Source organism: Salvelinus fontinalis, unplaced genomic scaffold (assembly GCF_029448725.1).
Source record: "Salvelinus fontinalis isolate EN_2023a unplaced genomic scaffold, ASM2944872v1 scaffold_0233, whole genome shotgun sequence".
NCBI classification, from domain to species: domain Eukaryota; kingdom Metazoa; phylum Chordata; class Actinopteri; order Salmoniformes; family Salmonidae; genus Salvelinus; species Salvelinus fontinalis.
In genome coordinates, this window is record NW_026600442.1 from 46513 (window position 1) to 71952 (window position 25440).

The 25440-nt window shown below is 44.4% G+C and overlaps 1 protein-coding gene across 6 annotated transcripts in view; it reads left to right on the forward strand.

Annotated features, from left to right (window-relative positions):
• Positions 1-1483: 1483 nt before the first annotated feature.
• The window catches only part of map2k5 (mitogen-activated protein kinase kinase 5), a 104535-nt gene continuing 80578 nt past the window's right edge, over positions 1484-25440 (forward strand). Inside the window, exons 1-5 of one of the 6 annotated variants that reach the window (XM_055912958.1) lie at positions 1484-2014; positions 2136-2184; positions 9754-9821; positions 20704-20773; positions 22749-22789. In XM_055912958.1, the coding sequence (XP_055768933.1) occupies positions 1883-2014; positions 2136-2184; positions 9754-9821; positions 20704-20773; positions 22749-22789 (360 nt within the window). In that variant the 5' untranslated portion in view covers positions 1484-1882. Of the gene's footprint in view, positions 2015-2135; positions 2185-9753; positions 9822-20703; positions 20774-22748; positions 22790-25440 lie in introns of those variants that run through there. The other 5 variants (XM_055912957.1, XM_055912962.1, XM_055912960.1 and 2 more) reach the window with 5 other exon arrangements.

Here is a 25440-nt window from a genome sequence, read left to right on the forward strand (position 1 = left end):
AAATTCTGACAAACTCCAAGCATTGATTATGCAGGAATGGGCTGCCATCAGTCAGGATGTGGCCCAGAAGTTAATTGACAGCATGCCAGGGCGGATTGCAGAGGTTTAAAAAAAAAAAAGGGTCAGCACTGCAAATATTGACACTTCATGAACTTCATGTAATTGTCAATAAAAGCCTTTGACACGTATGAAATGCTTGTAGTTATACTTCAGTATTCCATAGTAACATCTGACAAAAATATCTAAAGACACTGAAGCAGCAAACTTTGCGAAAATTTATATTTGTGTCTTTCTCAAAACTTTTGGCCACGACTGTACAACTGGTGACAGAAGTCAGCATGCATGTGCCCGGCCTGCCACAAGGAGTCGCTACAGCGCGATGGGACAAGGACATCCCAGCCGGCCAAACCCTGGGCCAATTGTGCGCCGCCTCATGGATCTCCCGGGTGGTGTCCAGCTGCGACACAGCCTGGGATCAAACCCGGGTCTGTAGTGACACTCGGACACTTAGACCGCAGTGCCACTCGGAAGGCCATAACTGCCTTCATTTTGCTGGACACCAGGAAGAGTACGGGGATCCATAATAAATAAAAATACTTTTTGATGTAAATGTTTGAGGACAGGGTTATGTTCTTTCTGGATTCCATTAGAATGACAATTGCAGAGAAAGAGACAGGTCTACAACTCTTACAATTCCAACTAATGAATCATGCTAGATAATGTTCTTAATTTGACCTCTAAAGTGGAGATGCTTAAAAATGTTTGTTTTTTTGCCCGCTCTACAGACGTCTATATAGGTCTGTTAATAATAGTAAAGGCCCAGTGCACAAAAATCATATTTTTTTATTCATATTGTTTTTTACATTCTGATTTTTCAGCACCCTCTGCACCCCTACGTCCCGCGGCTATGTTCCTCGACTGATTTATATGCATTTATGTGCCAGACCACGCCCATGTGAATGTTTATTGCTCAATAGCGGCCATATTTTTTTAGGTACTTGTCTGAAAAATATTGGGTTAAGAGACCTTTGTCCATAGATGCCACATATCAAGTTTTGTGCAGATTGGTCATTCGTTGCCAGAAAAGTAGCGTTTTAAGTGTTTTTCACAAAATTCTAAATGGCCTAAAATCTGTAATTGGCAGACCTTATGGGTCACTGAGACAAATGTGTTCCTTGTGAAGAGAGGGAACTAAGTACCGAATTTCATGACTTTAAGTCAAAAGGGTGAGGGGTGTGACTTTTCAAAGTTTTCATTTTCAATCTCTTGTTATAGCGCCACCATCTGGCCAATCAGTGTAATTTTGTAAATCCCGGATCTCTTTGGCAAGACGTATCATATGGCAAGACGTATCATACACCCACCTTTCACTAACATATGAACGAATAAATGGAGACAGATTCACAGTCCCCTCCCCGACTTCATCATGTGGGACAATAATTATCTGAACGATTGTAGTCTACAGCGCCACAGAAACCTATGGCTCATACTGCAACCATAGAGTCAAAGACTGTGATAGAGTATTCCAGCCAGAGTGAAGAGTGCCTCCTAAATCTATATCCGGTTAGAAATACAAAAACTTCCGGTGAACTTCCTGGTTTTGTTTGCATAGTGGCTAACTTTGCTAGCTATGTCATTTCCAACTATTTAAAACGCTTTTGGATGTCCGTGAGTCAAACTGTGTTGGAAACGTTAAAACGCACTCTCTCGTCGACAAGACCTGCAATGGCTTGCTCTTAGTCATGCAAGTAACGTTAGTTGAAATGTAGTAACTGTTAGCTAACGGCTAACTTGACAGCTAATATAGCTAGGATAGGAATAGGATGTGCTGTTAGGAAGTTAGCCAGCCAACACTGATTATGTTTCTGCTTATTCGTCTGTTATGCTTCTACTTGTTTTAAATAACTTCTGCGCTATGGACACCGAGGGAATAGAGATCCGTATAAAGACTCCCGTCGGGGATATGGACTCATCCGTGGACTGCCCATCACTTTTGAGCTTCAGTGACTTGTTGGTGAGCGCTAACTTAATTAGCTAGCTACAGTTGCAAAGTTTACAGTTAGCTAGGCTAAGGACCTAACTAGTTAGCAACTGTTTTGCTTTACCGTTGATATCTTTCTAAATCTATTTTGCAGGTCGCTATAAGGGATGTCATGCCCGAAACCACAATCACTGCGTTTGAATGTAAGTTACCTCATGAAAAGATTGACATTCTGAGATTTCATCAGCCTGGGTTCCTGTTGTGGGGACAGTTTTTCATTACACCAACCAAATGTGAAAGTCTGTTTGGCAGACTTCTACCCAACTATGTTTAGTTACAACTGAAAAGCTCAGTCTACTTCTACTACTCAGTTGCTACTTATCTTGCCTTTTTGGCTGGTATTGTCCTTAATACCCAATAAGACTGTCTTCAGGAACCACTTTTGGAAGTTTTTGCACACCAAAAGGATCATGTAGGCTATGTTCCTGGGTGCAAGTTGCCTCTAGACACTGATCGTGGGGCAGTAGCATTTTTCCACACTAATGGTCGTCGTTAGGATGGGGAAGCTGATCCAAGATCGGTACTAGGGGGAAACTTAGTCCGGACCAAGTTTGTGAAGCCATTACCAGGACCATTAGGCCTGCTTCCATTAAAGGCACAATATTTAAACTCTAGTCCTCACGTGTCTGATTTTCTTATCCTGTAACTTTAGGATGAATGTATTGCTTTGTTGGATGTTATACATTGGCTTTCACAGTTACAAAGCGGTCATCTATTTAAAGGCAGAATACTCTGCTCAGGTGTAGAGCTGTGGTTGAGGGTAACACTCCCGGTACAAGTCACATATACAATTCCCCACTGGAGACCAGGGGTCAATCCCTGCATCCACCTTTCCTATTGTGTCCCCCAGCTGCCAAAAGCCCACTCTGATTTCCATACTGTCTCAATAAAGTGTCAAAATACCCTCCAAAAATATACACTGCTCAAAAAAATAAAGGGAACACTTAAACAACACAATGTAACTCCAAGTCAATCACACTTCTGTGAAATCAAACTGTCCACTTAGGAAGCAACACTGATTGACAATAATTTTCACATGCTATTGTGCAAATGGAATAGACAAATTGTGGAAATTATAGGCAATTAGCAAGACACCCCCAATAAAGGAGTGATTCTGCAGGTGGTGACCACAGACCACTTCTCAGTTCCTATGCTTCCTGGCTGATGTTTTGGCCACTTTTGAATGCTGGCAGTGCTCTCACTCTAGTGGTAGCATGAGACGGAGTCTACAACCTACACAAGTGGCTCAGGTAGTGCAGCTCATCCAGGATGGCACATCAATGCGAGCTGTGGCAAAAAGGTTTGCTGTGTCTGTCAGCGTAGTGTCCAGAGCATGGAGGCGCTACCAGGAGACAGGCCAGTACATCAGGAGACGTGGAGGAGGCCGTAGGAGGGAAGCAACCCAGCAGCAAGACCGCTACCTCCGCCTTTGTGCAAGGAGGTGCACTGCCGGAGCCCTGCAAAATGACCTCCAGCAGGCCACAAATGTGCATGTGTCTGCTCAAACGGTCAGAAACAGACTCCATGAGGGTGGTATATTTGGCATTCAAAAGTGACCAAAACATCAGCCAGGAAGCATAGGAACTGAGAAGTGGTCTGTGGTCACCACCTGCAGAATCACTCCTTTATTGGGGGTGTCTTGCTAATTGCCTATAATTTCCACCTTTTGTCTATTCCATTTGCACAACAGCATGTGAAATTTATTGTCAATCAGTGTTGCTTCCTAATTGGACAGTTTGATTTCACAGAAGTGTGATTGACTTGGAGTTACATTGTGTTGTCTAAGTGTTCCCTTTATTTTTTTGAGCAGTGTATAAATTTGAATACACATCACTGGACCTTGAGTGCTTAAGTTAATCGCTGCATTGCTTTGATGGAATCATATTCTTAACAATTTGCTGTATTGATTTTGTTAAAATTAATCAATCTCTTTTTAAACTATAATGATGATACCACAGATCAGTAACTACAGCTGTTAATGATAACACAGATCAGTAACTACAGCTGTTAATGATAACACAGATCAGTAACTACAGCTGTTAATGATAACACAGATCAGTAACTACAGCTGTTAATGATAACACAGATCAGTAACTACAGCTGTTAATGATAACACAGATCAGTAACTACAGCTGTTAATGATACCAGCTCAGTAACTACAGCTGTTAATGACACAGCTCAGTAACTACAGCTGTTAATGATAACACAGCTCAGTAACTACAGCTGTTGATGATAACACAGCTCAGTAACTACAGCTGTTAATGATAACACAGATCAGTAACTACAGCTGTTAATGATACCACAGCTCAGTAACTACAGCTGTTAATGATACCACAGCCCAGTAACTACAGCTGTTAATGATAACACAGATCAGTAACTACAGCTGTTAATGATAACACAGCCCAGTAACTACAGCTGTTAATGATACCACAGCTCAGTAACTACAGCTGTTAATGATAACACAGATCAGTAACTACAGCTGTTAATGATGACACAGCCCAGTAACTACAGCTGTTAATGATAACACAGCTGTTAATGATGACACAGCTCAGTAACTACAGCTGTTAATGATGACACAGATCAGTAACTACAGCTGTTAATGATAACAGCCCAGTAACTACAGCTGTTAATGATAACACAGCTGTTAATGATGACACAGCTCAGTAACTACAGCTGTTAATGATGACACAGATCAGTAACTACAGCTGTTAATGATGACACAGATCAGTAACTACAGCTGTTAATGATAACACAGCTCAGTAACTACAGCTGTTAATGATGACACAGCTGTTAATGATGACACAGCCCAGTAACTACAGCTGTTAATGATGACACAGCCCAGTAACTACAGCTGTTAATGATAACACAGATCAGTAACTACAGCTGTTAATGATAACACAGCTCAGTAACTACAGCTGTTAATGATAACACAGCTGTTAATGATAACAGCCCAGTAACTACAGCTGTTAATGATAACACAGCCCAGTAACTACAGCTGTTAATGATAACACAGATCAGTAACTACAGCTGTTAATGATAACACAGCCCAGTAACTACAGCTGTTAATGATAACACAGCCCAGTAACTACAGCTGTTAATGATAACACAGATCAGTAACTACAGCTGTTAATGATAACAGCCCAGTAACTACAGCTGTTAATGATGACACAGATCAGTAACTACAGCTGTTAATGATAACAGCTCAGTAACTACAGTTGTTAATGATAACAGCCCAGTAACTACAGCTGTTAATGATGACACAGCCCAGTAACTACAGCTGTTAATGATGACACAGCCCAGTAACTACAGCTGTTAATGATAACAGCTCAGTAACTACAGCTGTTAATGATAACACAGATCAGTAACTACAGCTGTTAATGATGACACAGATCAGTAACTACAGCTGTCAATGATAACAGCTCAGTAACTACAGCTGTTAATGATAACAGCCCAGTAACTACAGCTGTTAATGATGACACAGCCCAGTAACTACAGCTGTTAATGATGACACAGCCCAGTAACTACAGCTGTTAATGATGACACAGATCAGTAACTACAGCTGTTAATGATACCAGCCCAGTAACTACAGCTGTTAATGATAACAGCTCAGTAACTACAGCTGTTAATGATGACACAGCTCAGTAACTACAGCTGTTAATGATACCACAGCCCAGTAACTACAGCTGTTAATGATACCAGCCCAGTAACTACAGCTGTTAATGATGACACAGCTCAGTAACTACAGCTGTTAATGATAACACAGCCCAGTAACTACAGCTGTTAATGATAACACAGATCAGTAACTACAGCTGTTAATGATACCAGCCCAGTAACTACAGCTGTTAATGATAACAGCTCAGTAACTACAGCTGTTAATGATGACACAGCTCAGTAACTACAGCTGTTAATGATACCACAGCCCAGTAACTACAGCTGTTAATGATAACACAGATCAGTAACTACAGCTGTTAATGATAACACAGCCCAGTAACTACAGCTGTTAATGATACCACAGCTCAGTAACTACAGCTGTTAATGATAACACAGATCAGTAACTACAGCTGTTAATGATGACACAGCCCAGTAACTACAGCTGTTAATGATAACACAGCTGTTAATGATGACACAGCTCAGTAACTACAGCTGTTAATGATGACACAGATCAGTAACTACAGCTGTTAATGATAACAGCCCAGTAACTACAGCTGTTAATGACAACAGCCCAGTAACTACAGCTGTTAATGATAACACAGCTGTTAATGATGACACAGATCAGTAACTACAGCTGTTAATGATAACAGCCCAGTAACTACAGCTGTTAATGATAACAGCCCAGTAACTACAGCTGTTAATGACAACAGCCCAGTAACTACAGCTGTTAATGATAACAGCCCAGTAACTACAGCTGTTAATGATAACAGCCCAGTAACTACAGCTGTTAATGACAACAGCTCAGTAACTACAGCTGTTAATGATGACACAGATCAGTAACTACAGCTGTTAATGATGACACAGATCAGTAACTACAGCTGTTAATGATAACACAGCTCAGTAACTACAGCTGTTAATGATGACACAGCTGTTAATGATGACACAGCCCAGTAACTACAGCTGTTAATGATAACACAGCCCAGTAACTACAGCTGTTAATGATAACACAGCTGTTAATGATAACACAGCTGTTAATGATGACACAGCTCAGTAACTACAGCTGTTAATGATAACACAGCTGTTAATGATAACACAGCTGTTAATGATGACACAGCCCAGTAACTACAGCTGTTAATGATAACACAGCCCAGTAACTACAGCTGTTAATGATAACACAGCTGTTAATGATAACACAGCTGTTAATGATGACACAGCTCAGTAACTACAGCTGTTAATGATAACACAGCTCAGTAACTACAGCTGTTAATGATGACACAGCTCAGTAACTACAGCTGTTAATGATGACACAGCTGTTAATGATGACACAGCTGTTAATGATGACACAGCTGTTAATGATAACACAGATGTTAATGATAACACAGCTGTTAATGATGACACAGCTCAGTAACTACAGCTGTTAATGATGACACAGCTGTTAATGATGACACAGCTGTTAATGATAACACAGATGTTAATGATAACACAGCTCAGTAACTACAGCTGTTAATGATGACACAGCTCAGTAACTACAGCTGTTAATGATGACACAGCTGTTAATGATGACACAGCTGTTAATGATGACACAGCTGTTAATGATAACACAGATGTTAATGATAACACAGCTGTTAATGATGACACAGCTCAGTAACTACAGCTGTTAATGATAACACAGCTGTTAATGATAACACAGCTCAGTAACTACAGCTGTTAATGATAACACAGATCAGTAACTACAGCTGTTAATGATAACACAGCTCAGTAACTACAACTGTTAATGATGACACAGATCAGTAACTACAGCTGTTAATGATAACACAGATGTTAATGATGACACAGCTGTTAATGATGACACAGCTGTTAATGATAACACAGATCAGTAACTACAGCTGTTAATGATAACACAGCTCAGTAACTACAGCTGTTAATGATAACACAGATCAGTAACTACAGCTGTTAATGATAACACAGCTCAGTACCTACAGCTGTTAATGATAACACAGCTCAGTAACTACAGCTGTTAATGATAACACAGCTGTTAATGATAACACAGCTGTTAATGATAACACAGCTGTTAATGATAACACAGCTCAGTAACTACAGCTGTTAATGATGACACAGCTGTTAATGATAACACAGCTGTTAATGATGACACAGCTCAGTAACTACAGCTGTTAATGATAACACAGATCAGTAACTACAGCTGTTAATGATAACAGCTCAGTAACTACAGCTGTTAATGATAACAGCTCAGTAACTACAGCTGTTAATGATGACACAGCTCAGTAACTACAGCTGTTAATGATAACAGCTCAGTAACTACAGCTGTTAATGATAACACAGATCAGTAACTACAGCTGTTAATGATAACAGCTCAGTAACTACAGCTGTTAATGATAACAAAGCTCAGTAACTACAGCTGTTAATGATGACACAGCCCAGTAACTACAGCTGTTAATGATAACACAGATCAGTAACTACAGCTGTTAATGATAACACAGCCCAGTAACTACAGCTGTTAATGATAACACAGCCCAGTAACTACAGCTGTTAATGATAACACAGATCAGTAACTACAGCTGTTAATGATAACAGCCCAGTAACTACAGCTGTTAATGATGACACAGATCAGTAACTACAGCTGTTAATGATAACAGCTCAGTAACTACAGTTGTTAATGATAACAGCCCAGTAACTACAGCTGTTAATGATGACACAGCCCAGTAACTACAGCTGTTAATGATGACACAGCCCAGTAACTACAGCTGTTAATGATAACAGCTCAGTAACTACAGCTGTTAATGATAACACAGATCAGTAACTACAGCTGTTAATGATGACACAGATCAGTAACTACAGCTGTCAATGATAACAGCTCAGTAACTACAGCTGTTAATGATAACAGCCCAGTAACTACAGCTGTTAATGATGACACAGCCCAGTAACTACAGCTGTTAATGATGACACAGCCCAGTAACTACAGCTGTTAATGATAACACAGATCAGTAACTACATCTGTTAATGATACCAGCCCAGTAACTACAGCTGTTAATGATAACAGCTCAGTAACTACAGCTGTTAATGATGACACAGCTCAGTAACTACAGCTGTTAATGATACCACAGGCCAGTAACTACAGCTGTTAATGATACCAGCCCAGTAACTACAGCTGTTAATGATGACACAGCTCAGTAACTACAGCTGTTAATGATAACACAGCCCAGTAACTACAGCTGTTAATGATAACACAGATCAGTAACTACAGCTGTTAATGATACCAGCCCAGTAACTACAGCTGTTAATGATAACAGCTCAGTAACTACAGCTGTTAATGATGACACAGCTCAGTAACTACAGCTGTTAATGATACCACAGCCCAGTAACTACAGCTGTTAATGATACCAGCCCAGTAACTACAGCTGTCAATGATAACAGCTCAGTAACTACAGCTGTTAATGATGACACAGCTCAGTAACTACAGCTGTTAATGATAACACAGCTCAGTAACTACAGCTGTTAATGATAACACAGCTCAGTAACTACAGCTGTTAATGATAACACAGATCAGTAACTACAGCTGTTAATGATAACACAGCTCAGTAACTACAGCTGTTAATGATAACACAGATCAGTAACTACAGCTGTTAATGATAACACAGCTCAGTAACTACAGCTGTTAATGATAACAGCTCAGTAACTACAGCTGTTAATGATGACAGCTCAGTAACTACAGCTGTTAATTATACCACAGCTCAGTAACTACAGCTGTTAATGATGACACAGATCAGTAACTACAGCTGTTAATGATAACACAGCTCAGTAACTACAGCTGTTAATGATAACACAGCTCAGTAACTACAGCTGTTAATGATAACAGCTCAGTAACTACAGCTGTTAATGATGACACAGCTCAGTAACTACAGCTGTTAATGATAACAAAGCTCAGTAACTACAACTGTTAATGATAACAGCCCAGTAACTACAGCTGTTAATGATAACAACCCAGTAACTACAGCTGTTAATGATAACAGCTCAGTAACTACAGCTGTTAATCTGTGTTTCAGATGAGGATGAGGTGGGCGATAGAATCACTGTGAGGAGTGATGAAGAACTCAAAGCCATGCTGTCATATGTGAGTATTGTTCTCTTCAACATGACACTTTGTTGGACTCCCAAACCCCCAGTTTACCTGACTCCCAAACCCCCAGTTTACCTGACTCCCATACCCCCAGTTTACCTGACTAGTCTCCCAAACCCCCAGTTTACCTGACTAGACTCCCATAACAACAGTTTACGTGACTAGACTCCCATAACAACAGTTTACCTGACTAGACTCCCAAACCCCCAGTTTACCTGACTAGACTCCCAAACCCCCAGTTTACCTGACTAGTCTCCCAAACCCCCAGTTTACCTGACTAGACTCCCAAACCCCCAGTTTACCTGACTAGACTCTTAAACCCCCAGTTTACCTGACTAGACTCCCAAACCCCCAGTTTACCTGACTAGACTCCCAAACCCCCAGTTTACCTGACTAGACTCCCAAACCCCCAGTTTACCTGACTAGACTCCCATACCCCCAGTTTACCTGACTACATTTCCATAACAATAGTTTACCTGACCAGTCTCCCAAACCCCCAGTTTACCTGACTAGAATCCCATACCCCCAGTTTACCTGACTAGTCTCCCAAACCCCCAGTTTACCTGACTAGACTCCCAAACCCCCAGTTTACCTGACTAGACTCCCATACCCCCAGTTTACCTACTAGACTCCCAAACCCCCAGTTTACCTGACTGTACTCACAAACCCCCAGTTTACCTGACTGTACTCCCATACCCCCAGTTTACCTGACTGTACTCCCATACCCCCAGTTTACCTGACTACACTCCCAAACCCCCAGTTTACCTGACTAGACTCCCATACCCCCAGTTTACCTACTAGACTCCCAAACCCCCAGTTTACCTGACTGTACTCACAAACCCCCAGTTTACCTGACTGTACTCCCATACCCCCAGTTTACCTGACTACACTCCCATACCCCCATTTTACCTGACTAGACTCCCAAACCCCCAGTTTACCTGACTAGACTCCCATACCCCCAGTTTACCTACTAGACTCCTATAACCACAGTTTACCTGACTGTACTCCCATACCCCCAGTTTACCTGACTAGACTCCCATATCCCCAGTTTACCTGACTAGACTCCCATACCCCCAGTTTACCTACTAGACTCCTATAACCACAGTTTACCTACAAGACTCCCATACCCCCAGTTTACCTGACTAGACTCCCAAACCCCCAGTTTACCTGACTAGACTCCCATACCCCCAGTTTACCTGACTAGACTCCCATACCCCCAGTTTACCTGACTGTACTCCCATACCCCCAGTTTACCTACTAGACTCCTATAACCACAGTTTACCTGACTAGTCTCCCAAATCCCCAGTTTACCTGACTAGACTCCCATACCCCCAGTTTACCTGGCTGTACTCCCATACCCCCAGTTTACCTGACTAGACTCCCAAACCCCCAGTTTACCTACTAGACTCCCAAACCCCCAGTTTACCTGACTAGACTCCCATACCCCCAGTTTACCTGACTAGACTCCCATACCCCCAGTTTACCTGACTAGACTCCCATACCCCCAGTTCACCTACTAGACTCCCATACCCCCAGTTTACCTGACTAGACTCCCAAACCCCCAGTTTACCTGACTACACTCCTATAACCACAGTTTACCTACTAGACTCCCATACCCCCAGTTCACCTACTAGACTCCCATACCCCCAGTTTACCTGACTACACTCCTATAACCACAGTTTACCTACTAGACTCCCATACCTCCAGTTTACCTGACTAGACTCCCATACCCCCAGTTTACCTGACTAGACTCCCATAACAACAGTTTCCCTGACTACATTCCCAAACCCCCAGTTTACCTGACTAGACTCCCATACCCCCAGTTTACCTACTAGACTCCCAAACCCCCAGTTTACCTGACTAGACTCCCAAACCCCCAGTTTACCTGACTAGACTCCCATAACAACAGTTTCCCTGACTACATTCCCAAACCCCCAGTTTACCTGACTAGACTCCCATACCCCCAGTTTACCTGACTAGACTCCCATACCTCCAGTTTACCTAATAGACTCCCATGACAGCAGTTTACCTGACTAGACTCCCATAACAACAGTTTCCCTGACTACATTCCCAAACCCCCCGTTTACCTGACTAGACTCCCATACCCCCAGTTTACCTGACTAGACTCCCATACCCCCAGTTTACCTGACTAGACTCCCATACCCCCAGTTTACCTGACTAGACTCCCATAACAACAGTTTCCCTGACTACATTCCCAAACCCCCAGTTTACCTGACTAGACTCCCATACCCCCAGTTTACCTGACTAGACTCCCATACCTCCAGTTTACCTAATAGACTCCCATGACAGCAGTTTACCTGACTAGACTCCCATAACAACAGTTTCCCTGACTACATTCCCAAACCCCCCGTTTACCTGACTAGACTCCCATACCCCCAGTTTACCTGACTAGACTCCCATACCCCCAGTTTACCTGACTAGACTCCCATACCTCCAGTTTACCTACTAGACTCCCATGACAGCAGTTTACCTGACAACACTCCTATAACAACAGTTTACCTGACTAGACTCCCATACCTCCAGTTTACCTGACTACACTGCCGTAACAACAGTTTACCTGACTACACTGCCATAACAACAGTTTACCTGACTACACTGCCATAACAACGGTTTACCTGACTACACTGCCATAACAACGGTTTACCTGACTACACTGCCATAACAACGGTTTACCTGACTGCACTGCCATAACAACGGTTTACCTGACTGCACTGCCATAACAACGGTTACCTGACTGCACTGCCATAACAACGGTTTACCTGACTGCACTGCCATAACAACGGTTTACCTGACTGCACTGCCATAACAACGGTTTACCTGACTGCACTGCCATAACAACGGTTTACCTGACTGCACTGCCATAACAACGGTTTACCTGACTGCACTGCCATAACAACGGTTTACCTGACTGCACTGCCATAACAACGGTTTACCTGACTGCACTGCCATAACAACGGTTTACCTGACTGCACTGCCATAACAACGGTTTACCTGACTGCACTGCCATAACAACGGTTTACCTGACTGCACTGCCATAACAACGGTTTACCTGACTGCACTGCCATAACAACGGTTTACCTGACTGCACTGCCATAACAACGGTTTACCTGACTGCACTGCCATAACAACGGTTTACCTGACTGCACTGCCATAACAACGGTTTACCTGACTGCACTGCCATAACAACGGTTTACCTGACTGCACTGCCATAACAACGGTTTACCTGACTGCACTGCCATAACAACGGTTTACCTGACTGCACTGCCATAACAACGGTTTACCTGACTGCACTGCCATAACAACGGTTTACCTGACTGCACTGCCATAACAACGGTTTACCTGACTGCACTGCCATAACAACGGTTTACCTGACTGCACTGCCATAACAACGTTTACCTGACTGCACTGCCATAACAACGGTTTACCTGACTGCACTGCCATAACAACGGTTTACCTGACTGCACTGCCATAACAACGGTTTACCTGACTGCACTGCCATAACAACGGTTTACCTGACTGCACTGCCATAACAACGGTTTACCTGACTGCACTGCCATAGCAACGGTTTACCTGACTGCACTGCCATAACAACGGTTTACCTGACTGCACTGCCATAACAACGGTTTACCTGACTGCACTGCCATAACAACGGTTTACCTGACTAAGGGAATGTTTAGTCTTGGTGTGGGTTTTCCTTGTGCCAAGTGTTATAATCAAGATGGACAAATCATTGAAGTGTTTTCTCCTGCATTTTCGTTTTTGGTCCAGTACACAAGTAAGGTTCGCAAGTAGCATTCGCAAGTAACACAGTAATTGTTTATGGCACATCAACATTTATAACAAAAGTTGGTGGAACCGTTTACATTTTAGGGATGAACCTTGTGGACGTTGCAGAGGTGAGCTGAGTTCTTCTGGTATTTACAGAGGTCCCAACTTGTAATTACGTTTCCTTTCACATCCTTTAAAAAAAAATACAAATTAACAGTAACAAATGCAAATGAAACCCCCCAAAAAGCTATTTTCTGGCGTGGGTCTTTTTGATTGAGATGACAGCCTTTGTGTTGAATGATTGTTGCTATGGCCAAAGATTGAAAATAACACTGCATTTGGAAAATAAATTATCTCCTGTTGAAGAATTCTTAAAAATGGAATAAAGTAAATATAATTACTGACCCCGGTATACCATTGAGGCAGCAATTATAACCTTCTTTTTCACTCCGCTATTGAGTGTTTTTTTGTTGAAGGGGGGGAAAGCTATTAAAAATCTATTACAACAGATCTTTTCACCCAGGGCCACAGTGTGCTCATTGCTAAGCAGACTGGTAAAGATGACAAGTAACTCTACATATTTCTGTCTCCTACAACAAAGCACTGTATGTGGGCGATTCCACGTCAGCGGGAGCAGAACATAGTTTTTCTATCTCGGATTGTTCCAGCAATTCTCACATAGACACTTCATTGGGAGGAAGGATGTCTGATGTGTTTTGTTTTTTACATTTGTGCCACGTTTGACCCTTTTTAAACCTTTACAATCCTCCTGTAAGACCTTATGATCCATGAACCATACATGTTATACTCATAGTCTGCTTTAACATATGGAGTATATCTAGGTTACGCAGCCCGTCTGGTGTTCAACCTTCCCAAGTTCTCTCACGTCACCCCGCTCCTCCGCTCTCTCCACTGGCTTCCAGTTGAAGCTCGCATCCGCTACAAGACCATGGTGCTTGCCTACGGAGCTGTGAGGGGAACGGCACCTCAGTACCTTCAGGCTCTGATCAGGCCCTACACCCAAACAAGGGCACTGCGTTCATCCACCTCTGGCCTGCTCGCCTCCCTACCACTGAGGAAGTACAGTTCCCGCTCAGCCCAGTCAAAACTGTTCGCTGCTCTGGCACCCCAATGGTGGAACAAACTCCCTCACGACGCCAGGACAGCGGAGTCAATCACCACCTTCCGGAGACACCTGAAACCCCACCTCTTCAAGGAATACCTAGGATAGGATAAAGCAATCCTTCTGCCCCCCCCCCCCCCCCCCTTAAAAGATCTAGATGCACTATTGTAAAGTGGCTGTTCCACTGGATGTCATAAGGTGAATGCACCAATTTGTAAGTTGCTCTGGATAAGAGCGTCTGCTAAATGACTTAAATGTAAATGTTAAATGTAGATTCTTATGCACATTTTTCACATTCATTTATTCAACAGAAAAAAATGTATATTTTTCGGCAAAATCAAAAAGGGCACCTTTGAGATAAAATTTAAACATTTTTAATAAATGAATGTGGACATTTTTATTTCAGAATTGGGACATATGTTAGAGCATACTATATGGAGTATAATGCCACCAACATGTACGGTTCATACATCGTAAGGTCTTACAGGAAGCATGCATAGGTCTATACAATGGCCACGTTCATCATGATTTTCTTTTTAAATACAACATGTAAAAAAACATGTCAAATATCCTTCCTCCCAATGAAGTTCCGATGTGAGAGTTTCCAGAACATTACAAAAATATTTTCCACTCCCGCTAACGTGGAATCGCCCGTGTCTGATGTGCCAATCGATGTCGTCATGGTAACATGTGACCTTTTTTGGCAAGTGCCCCCAACCTTCAGTCCTCTGCATTGGACCGGGTTTAGGCAAAAGAGTGACAGCAATATAAAAAAAATAAATAAAGATATGTTATTGACTTCACCAAGGTTACGAAAGGAACTAGACATGTCATCACGTTTTATTTCAGCCTTTCAGCTCGAAGGGAGAGAGAAGGGAGACTTTGTATACACGTTTAAAATGCCTCATGGACGTATGTACCCTATAGGTTTAAGCCTTCATGTTGATGAAGTAACAGTACACTCAAATCTGTTATGTAGAGAAACCTATCTGTTGTATAGAGGCTATACTTGTGTTTGGAGCACATCTCTCCTGTTTTTTTGTCTTGTTGATTTACTTTTCAAGTCCCCCCCACCCGCTTCCCCCTCCCCCGCGTGATGTTACCGTCTTCCTTCATAGTTACTGTTCACATCACGGACATTAAGAGTAATGACTTGTAATGGGCTTCTTCACGAGGTACACTGAAAAGCTAAATGAACTATCCATTTTTATTATTTATTATTCAGTACTTAAAGTTTCGCCTCATTAAAAAGCAGGCCCCCCTGGGCGGAGAATATTTGTCAAAATCTACTCTTCATCTGGGGTTGTCTTTTACCCCCCATCAGCTTACAACGATGGCGCTGTAGCCACAGGCTGAGTCTCCTCTGTGTCAGAGCCTTTATTACTCCTTCGTCTTGGATGCTTTGTTGTCATTGGGTATCATTGGGTATCCCAGGGTTTGCTGGTGCTAGTGTGAAGCTGATTGAACGGGCAGAGTGGCCTAGACAGCTGTAGTGGTGTCGAGCTGTAGGGAGAGGGGGGACGGGAAACATATTGACCTTGCCTTGATTGATTTACAAGTCCCTCACCCTCAGGGGATACTTTTTGACTATTTTCCCCCCACAATCAAATCAAATCAAATTAAGTTGTATTGGTCAAATGCGCCGAATACAACAGGTGTAGACTTTTTACAGTGAAATGCTTACTCATGAGACCATTCTCAACAGTGCAGTTAAAAAGGAAGACAAATAAAGGAAGCAAAATAAAAACAATTACAAGGCTATATACAGGGAGTACCAGTACTGAGTCAATGTGCAGGAGTACCAGTACTGAGTTAATGTGCAGGGGTACCAGTACTGAGTCAATGTGCAGGGGTACCAGTACTGAGTCAATGTGCAGGGGTACCAGTACTGAGTCAATGTGCAGGGGTACCAGTACTGAGTCAATGTGCAGGGGTACCAGGTAGTTGAGGTAATAATGAGGCTATAAGGAGTACCAGTACTGAGTCAATGTGCAGGAGTACCAGTACTGAGTCAATGTGCAGTAGTACCAGTACTCAGTCAATGTGCAGTAGTACCAGTACTCAGTCAATGTGCAGGGGTACCAGTACTCAGTCGATGTGCAGGGGTACCAGTACTCAGTCGATGTGCGGGGGTACCAGTACTGAGTCGATGTGCGGGGGTACCAGTACTGAGTCGATGTGCGGGGGTACCAGTACTGAGTCGATGTGCGGGGGTACCAGTACTGGGTCGATGTGCAGGGGTACCAGGTAGTTGAGGTAATAATGAGGCTATAAGGAGTATCAGTACTGAGTCAATATGCAGGGGTACCAGGTAGTTGAGGTAATAATGAGGCTATAAGGAGTACCAGTACTGAGTCAATGTGCAGGAGTACCAGGTAGTTGAGGTAATAATAAACAGACTAGCAGCAGCTGTGTGTGTGTGTGTGTGTGTGTGTGTGTGTGTGTGTGTGTGTGTGTGTGTGTGTGTGTGTGTGTGTGTGTGTGTGTATGTGTGTGTGTTGGTAGAGTCTGGTGTGTGTGTGTGTGTGGTATGTATGTATGTGTGTGTAGTATGTATGTGTTGGTAGAGTCTGGTGAGTGTGTGTGTATGTAGTATGCATGTATCTATGTGTGTGTGTATGTATGTGTTGGTAGAGTCTGGTGAGTGTGCATAGAGCCGGTACAAGGTAGTTTGTGTTTGAGGAAGAAGTTGAGCAGAAATATTGATGTGGCAGGGTGAGCTATTTGGACCGTTTGGGCACTTAAACCTCGCCAAGTGTACACTTGGTTTAAGATGGACGCTAGCAGAGGCGGGAAGTTAAGGGAGTTGTATTGGAGACGTTTGACCGTGACTGATTCAGCCATTATGGATCGTGTGAATTCACCAGAAGTCTGGCAGTCGACTTTGAGCTCTACAATGACACTAGCACACAGACTGCAAAGAGGAGGCTCACCACTGAGGGAAGTGAATGAGATATATCATGAAGAAATCAAGTGGTTTTGCTTCTTTTGTCACGTTATGTGATACATTTACTCTTGAGATGCAGTGAATCTTTGTGAAATGTGATGAATTGGTGTTTTCGCCCTTTAACACAAGTGGCTTTCCATAGTTCTCTATCATAGTGTCTCTTCATCAGTGAAAGAGCTAATTTCATCTGAGCAGGAACATAATCACACAGAGTAGCTGTATCGCCTGGTTGGTGTGTGTTATTGGCTGAATCCCACCTGCTCCAGATCTATGTGTCACATCTCCAAACTGACTGAAATATTTCCATACGATACAACATTCCCCAACGCCACCGACACAAAAACACATTGCTTCGTCCACATATTTTCGGATGCTGCACAACAAATCTCCAATCTCTCGGTAAAGGAATTCGGGCCCCCTATAATAGCTTTCTGCTCCTCTCGGGACCAGCGTGTCTGGCGAAAAGCTGCTGATTGCCAGGGAAAATTGTAATACAGGTATATAATATACGTGAGGCAGGCTTCCCGGGCGTCTTATGCAAGGGTTATGCATTTCAGCAATCCATTTTGTATTCATATTCAAAGCATATGGGCTTCTTTGGTTCGCTGCTGTGGCCGTTTGGTCTCCGTAGAGACCCAGGTGCATTCTGCCTGGCTGTCGTTAATTCCAGATGACTGGATAGCCATTGTGCAAAATTAATATGAATTAAGAGAGGCCAATGTATTAGGTGCGTAAGGTGGGGAAATTCATTAGGTACCTATCCTCAACACTGTTTCAGAGTAGGAGTGATGAACTACCATTTAATCCATTTAATTTCATATAATTGTCATTTAAAAGGCCAAACAAATCATGTAAAACACTTTAACAGGGCTGTGACGGTCATGGAACTCTACATGACTGTAATTGGTCTCGTAGCAAAAAAACACACATTTTCTCCTTTCCTCAGCTCCTGACTGTGTGCTGCCATAGATATATCATTAATAGAACAGGCATCAAGTCAATGATGGCATAATGGGTGGCCAGGTGGCCATTGCGAGGAGCAAAGCAGGAAGTGTGCCCATCAATATGTGCTGTGATTTGTTGATTCAACTTAACTGAAATAATACCTTCTATTGTATGAGCCACATCAGTTAACATCATTTAAATTAATTTTCTACATTACCATGGCAATTATTGCGTCATAATACCAGCCATCGCCAGTGTACTCATGAGTTTACCAGTCAAATTGCCAGAGTTAAGTTCCAAGCCCGTTCTATTCATTGTATTTCTATGTGTGCTGCTGCTGCTGCAGGGAGGGGAGTGTTGTCTAGGCAACCCAAGACTTGTTCGCTACAAAACCAAGGAGCATCAAAGTTCCATCACATTGTTAAAAGTCCATGTTACCGCAGGATCGGACTCAACCGCACCAAAGTCCGGCCGTCCCGTCTTCAGTCAGCTGTTCTTTAAATGGTTATGATGGTCTTCACCCATAACCGTCGGTTACACATTTATACGGTAATTGTGCCAGCCCTACCCTTGAATTTGATATGCACCTATGGATTAATTATCATCATGTCAATCTTAAACCATCTTCTGTGTATGACTCTCTAAGGACTTTTATTTTGAAAGGCAGACAAAAAAAAAAAAAAAAAGAGCATCCTTTGGCATGCGAGTCCTGTGAGACAAGCCAGTCTTCCAGGCAACTCTAATCATTGCTCGGCACCTCGAATGGCTCGGAGCCGCCGTTGTGAAAGTTAAAGACTGACCCGTGTCAGCTCGTCTACCACGTGACCTCATTCCCCTCCTCCTCCTATCATATGCCCCCGGAGGTAGCAGCCCTAATTGCATCCCGTGCTCTCCTGTTCCCCCTCCTTGTCTGCTAATGATGATGAGCTTCCTGCAGCCTGGGCCTGCGCTCTCTCCCCTCACTCTCTTCTCTCTCCCCTCTCTCTCCCCTCTCTCTCTCTCCTGTCCCCCTAGGCTGAGCGATGGTATTTGTGATCCGACGCTGTTTAGTTATTGGCCAACAAAGGGGAATGTCTTTTAATACACCTTTTAAAAGATTAGGTGGTAATTGTTGCGGTCTTAATCAATAGGGTAGCCGAGTGGAAAATTAAAGGTGTGTGTGAAAGTGTGTGTGAGAGAGAGAGAGAGCATGTTGCTGTGTTAGTCCCATTGTTCCTGTTCAGCCTAGTGACAACACCGGAGGGCAAGTGGAGGGATGGGACCTGAGGAGAGGCTGACAGTGATAAATAGGCCTTTTAATAACAGCTGTGCCTCTTGGGGAGCCGTTCAGATCCATTCTGATTCCAAGTTGGCCCTGCCCATCTACATTTAAATATCTAGAGTGATATGCACATCTATACTAGATAGGAAATGTATAAACATCAGTGTTTGTTAGGTTTTTATATACACTGACTGACGCATGGAAAAACTGAGCCTTAATCTGTCACACACATTTCTAGCCACCCCCTGCAAGTATCCATCTGCGTCTGTGCTTATGGGCCTGATTGTCGGGGACAAGGCCTCTATGTTCATTTACAAAGGTCTCAAACCTCCAAAGAAGTGGGCGGGGTTAAACACACACTCACACATTTCTTAACAGATGGTTTAGTTAACTGAAACATGAATTGCAATGTTGCTTTGGCAGGAGTCTCCAAGGCTCGTGTGTGTGTGTGTGTGTGTGTGTGTGTGTGTGTGTGTGTGTGTGTGTGTGTGTGTGTGTGTGTGTGTGTGTGTGTGTGTGTGAGAGAGAAAGAAAGAAAGAAAGAAAGAAAGAAAGAAAGAGACCGGGTCTAACTGACTGTAGGCTGAGCTGATGACCTGGAGAGGAGGAGGTTGAGGCTACAGCCGTTCCTCAACTAGCCCATAGGACACTAGTCTCTACCTGCAGCAGCTTTCAACACAGCATGTGTTTGTTGTGGACTAAGCTATACTCACCACCATGCTGTTGATAAAACATTTGGTTCAAAAGGATTGACGCTCTCTATCCTCCTCTTCCTCACTGATGATTATTGGGTGTCTCTTCCTCTCCTCAGTACTGCAATAATGTGAAGGAGCAGCGGATGAATGGCCTACTGCCTGAGCCTCTCCAGATATTTCCTCGAGGTATGTAGTGTGTGTGTGTGTTCTGAGCACTACAAACTTAGTTTTCTAAGCTCTGTGACGAGATCACAGTTCATTGATGGGGAGGGATGTTGGCTGTGTAGAGAGACTGGGTGTTGAGGCGAGAGAGAGACTGGGTGCTGGGGTGACAGAGAGACTGGGTGCTGGGGTGACAGAGAGACTGGGTGCTGGGGTGACAGAGAGACTGGGTGCTGGGGTGACAGAGAGACTGGGTGCTGGGGTGACAGAGAGACTGGGTGCTGGGGCGAGAGAGAGACTGGGTGCCGGGGCGAGAGAGAGACTGGGTGCTGGGGAGAGAGAGGTGCTGGGGAGAGAGAGAGACTGGGTGCTGGGGCGAGAGAGGTGCTGGGGCAAGAGAGAGACTGGGTGCTGGGGAGAGAGAGGTGCTGGGGAGAGAGAGAGAGACTGGGTGCTGGGGTTAGAGAGAGAGAGACTGGGTGCTGGGGTTAGAGAGAGAGAGACTGGGTGCTGGGGAGAGAGAGAGACTGGGTGCTGGGGCGACAGAGAGGCTGGGGAGAGAGAGAGACTGGGTGCTTGGGAAAGAGAGAGAGACTGGGTGCTTGGGAAAGAGAGAGAGACTGGGTGCTGGGGAAAGAGAGAGAGACTAGGTGCTGGGGAAAGAGAGAGAGACTGGGTGCTGGGGAAAGAGAGAGAGACTGGGTGCTGGGGAAAGAGAGAGAGACTGGGTGCTGGGGAAAGAGAGAGAGGTGCTGGGGAAAGAGAGAGAGGTGCTGGGGAAAGAGAGAGAGGTGCTGGGGAAAGAGAGAGAGACTGGGTGCTGGGGAAAGAAAGAGAGAGAGACTGGGTGCTGGGGAAAGAGAGAGAGAGAGACTGGGGGCGAGAGAGAGAGAGGGAGAGAGAGACTGGGGGCGAGAGAGAGACTGGGGCGAGAGAGAGAGAGAGACTGGGTGCTGGGGAGAGAGTGGTGGGTTCTGGGTAGAGGACTAGAGAACTGTGGGTGCTGGGGAGAGAGTGGTGGGTTCTGGGTAGAGGACTAGAGAACTTTGGGTGCTGGGGAGAGAGTGGTGGGTTCTGGGTAGAGGACTAGAGAACTTTGGGTGCTGGGGAGAGAGTGGTGGGTTCTGGGTAGAGGACTAGAGAACTGTGGGTGCCCATGAGTGGAAAGAATCAACACAGCCACTGCAAAGCAATCAATCAAAGTTGACAGAGCCTTTAACATGGACTTTAATGGTTTTGTGTTGAGGACAATGTGCAGTGTGGCTTCCTCTCCCTCTAAAACTCACTAAAGCTCTAATTCATTTGATGTTCCATGTGTGTTTCACCAATGAAACAGTTAGTTGTTCCTTGCCCGTCACTGTGGGCTTGTTCACACTTGATAAGAGTTAGGATATTACACAATGCTCTATTGTCCTCAAACTCAACTCTGGACCTCAACACCAGTTCCACTGCATGTTTTCATTGTCCCCTCTAATCAGGGACTGATTTAGACCTGGGACACCAGGTGGGTGTGTAGTTAATGATCAGATAGGACAGTAAAGCCAGCAGGCTCCGGACCTCATAGGGTCAGAGTTGAATAGCCCTGCTCTACTGAATACTTGGAGTATGTTTATGTACAGTGTATAAACCTGTTTGTGTTGGAAAAGACTGTTTGAACATACTTCCCCACAGCCCATGTATTTATACAGTACAAGTGTTGCTTCACGTCACCATCTAGCCGCGTATGTGTAACTGAAACGGAGCATAACTACAAATGTCTGCCACTAGTCCTCCACACCTCCAGCCAAGCAGCAACCCATTTATAAACGGAGCCTGAAAAAAAAACCATATTTTCCTAATTCCCCTCTCTCTCCCGGTCTCCAGAGCCACATCTCAATCATTTTTCTGCACAGCTAATTTCAGATTCACCCTCATTTCGCCTTTTTAAACGATTCCTTTTCAGCACCATTTGTAAATGGCCCTGTGATGTGTTCTAAAATTTAGTCAATTACTGTTTCAGCCGGCAAGACTCCAGGGATCCGGAACATACATGGCCTGAAGGTACCCATCTCAATAATTGTTTCAGGAGAAAAGTTGGGGCGAAATGGATTGGTAACGCTGTGTTCCACTTATTGAAATGTCAATTGAAGTCAAGGTTCTCTTTCTCACACACACGCACACACACCCCCCCCCCCCCTCTCTCTCTCCGCTTTGTATTTATATATGTAGATGTCTGGCTGTATTCCTTTCTTTCTTTTCTCCATCTCTCTCTCTCTCCTCTCTCATTCTCTCCTCTTTAACATTCTCTCTCTCTCACTCTAACATTCTCTCTGTCTCTCTCTGTCTCTCTCCTTAACATTCTCTCTCTCTCTCTCTCTCTCTCTCTCTCTCTCTCTCCTTCTCTCCTCTTTAACATTCTCTCTCTCTCTCTCTCATTCTCTCCTCTTTAACATTCTCTCTCTTTCTGTCTCTCTCTCTCTCTCTCTCTCTCTCTCTCTCTCTCTCTCTCTCTCTGTCTCTGTCTCTGTCTCTGTCTCTCTCTCTCCTTCCTCAGCTCCCAGTACTCATTTGGTTACTCTGTGATGGGCGGCTAAGAGCAGGGTATTATATTCTAAGCTGCCCCCAAAGCATCATGGTCCCCTCAATTTTCACACATCTGATTGGATGTTGAAGATGAGCAGGGTTAGACCAAGTCAAGTCAAGCAGCACCACGGAGGAAAGGCTTTTACACCCGACCATGAAATGGTCATTACCCAGAACCCCCATTCAGAAACACCCCAGACACTCCATCCCCGTGTTCTGCTCATATGTTAGCTATTGAAACCTTTCTGCTAATTACAATGTCTTAAGTGGGTTAACCAAGCTGACAACCCTTTCTCTAGGTCATTCTTAAATCCATGTTCCATTCTAATAAGACTACACTGCGTTCTGTTGTAATCGTAGTGCTGGGCTTCCCTTGAAATGCTGATATCGCCATACCTTTCTTTAACACATACGTCAAGTGTTCCTGTTGACAACGTTTTGATGGGGAATCTCTTTTAAGGTCAAATGTGTGTTTCTCCCTCGATGATGTTGAAACCCTGTGATGATGTTTCATCTCAAATGAATTGGCTTGAGAAAATGAGGTGGAACAAGAGACTGTACATTTAAATCAGGTCTTCTCTGGGCACTAATTAAAGGGAGAATCCCTGCCTTAGTGGACCAAACACGGTGACCTGTGGACCTCAATTAAACAAGTTATTTTTAGAACGACCACCCCGTCTTCCCTCTTGTTTCTCTTTTGTTCAACCTGGGTTGAATCCGGGTGTGCTGGGTCTTCGGTGTAAAAACCCTGCCATACCCATGCAGAGCTGGACAGAATTACATGTCATAGAGAGATGGTACTTTTCCCCCTAATGTGAGTTTTTCAATACGTTTTTTCATCGATGCTCCTCCCATAGTCGTCATTATGTTCATTTCTGTACCACCACTACACACGCTGCCACCCTCTTTCTTACTCTCTTCTCTATCTCTCTCTCTCCTCTATCTCTCTCTCCCTGTCTCCCTCGTTCTCTCTCCTCTATCTCTCTCTCTCCCCGTCTCTCTCGTTCTCTCTCCCCTTCTCCCTCGTTCTCTCTCCGCTATCTCTCTCTCTCCCCTTCTCCCTCGTTCTCTCTCCGCTATCTCTCTCTCTCCCCGTCTCCCTCGTTCTCTCTCCTCTATCTCTCTCTCTCCCCGTCTCCCTCGTTCTCTCTCCTCTCTCTCTCTCCGTCTCCCTCGTTCTCTCTCCTCTATCTCTCTCTCTCCCCGTCTCCCTCGTTCTCTCTCTCCTCTATCTCTCTCTCTCCCCGTCTCCCTCGTTCTCTCTCTCCCCGTCTCCCTCGTTCTCTCTCTCCCCGTCTCCCTCGTTCTCTCTCTCCCCGTCTCCCTCGTTCTCTCTCTCCCCGTCTCCCTCGTTCTCTCTCTCCCCGTCTCCCTCGTTCTCTCTCTCCCCGTCTCCCTCGTTCTCTCTCTCCCCGTCTCCCTCGTTCTCTCTCTCCCCGTCTCCCTCGTTCTCTCTCTCCCCGTCTCCCTCGTTCTCTCTCTCCCCGTCTCCCTCGTTCTCTCTCTCCCCGTCTCCCTCGTTCTCTCTCCTCTCTCTCTTTCTCCCCGTCTCCCTCGTTCTCTCTCCTCTCTCTCTCTCTTCCTCTTTATCTCTCTCTCTCTCCCCGTCTCCCTCGTTCTCTCTCCTCTCTCTCCCCGTCTCCCTCGTTCTCTCTTCTCTCTCTCTCTCTCTCCCCGTCTCCCTCGTTCTCTCTCTCCCCGTCTCCCTCGTTCTCTCTCCTCTCTCTCTTTCTCCCCGTCTCCCTCGTTCTCTCTCCTCTCTCTCTCTCTTCCTCTTTATCTCTCTCTCTCCCCGTCTCCCTCGTTCTCTCTCCCCGTCTCCCTCGTTCTCTCTCCTCTCTCTCCCCGTCTCCCTCGTTCTCTCTTCTCTCTCTCCCTCGTTCTCTCTCCTCTCTCTCCCTCGTTCTCTCTCCTCTCTCTCCTCTCTCTCTCTCTCCCCGTTCTCTCTCCTCTCTCCTCTCTCTCTCCCCGTTCTCTCTCCTCTCTCTCTCTCCCTCGTTCTCTCTCCTCTCTCTCCTTTCTCTCTCTCTCCCCGTCTCCCTCGTTCTCTCTCCTCTCTCTCTCTCTTCCTCTCTATCTCTCTCTCTCTCCCCGTCTCCCTCGTTCTCTCTCCCCGTCTCCCTCGTTCT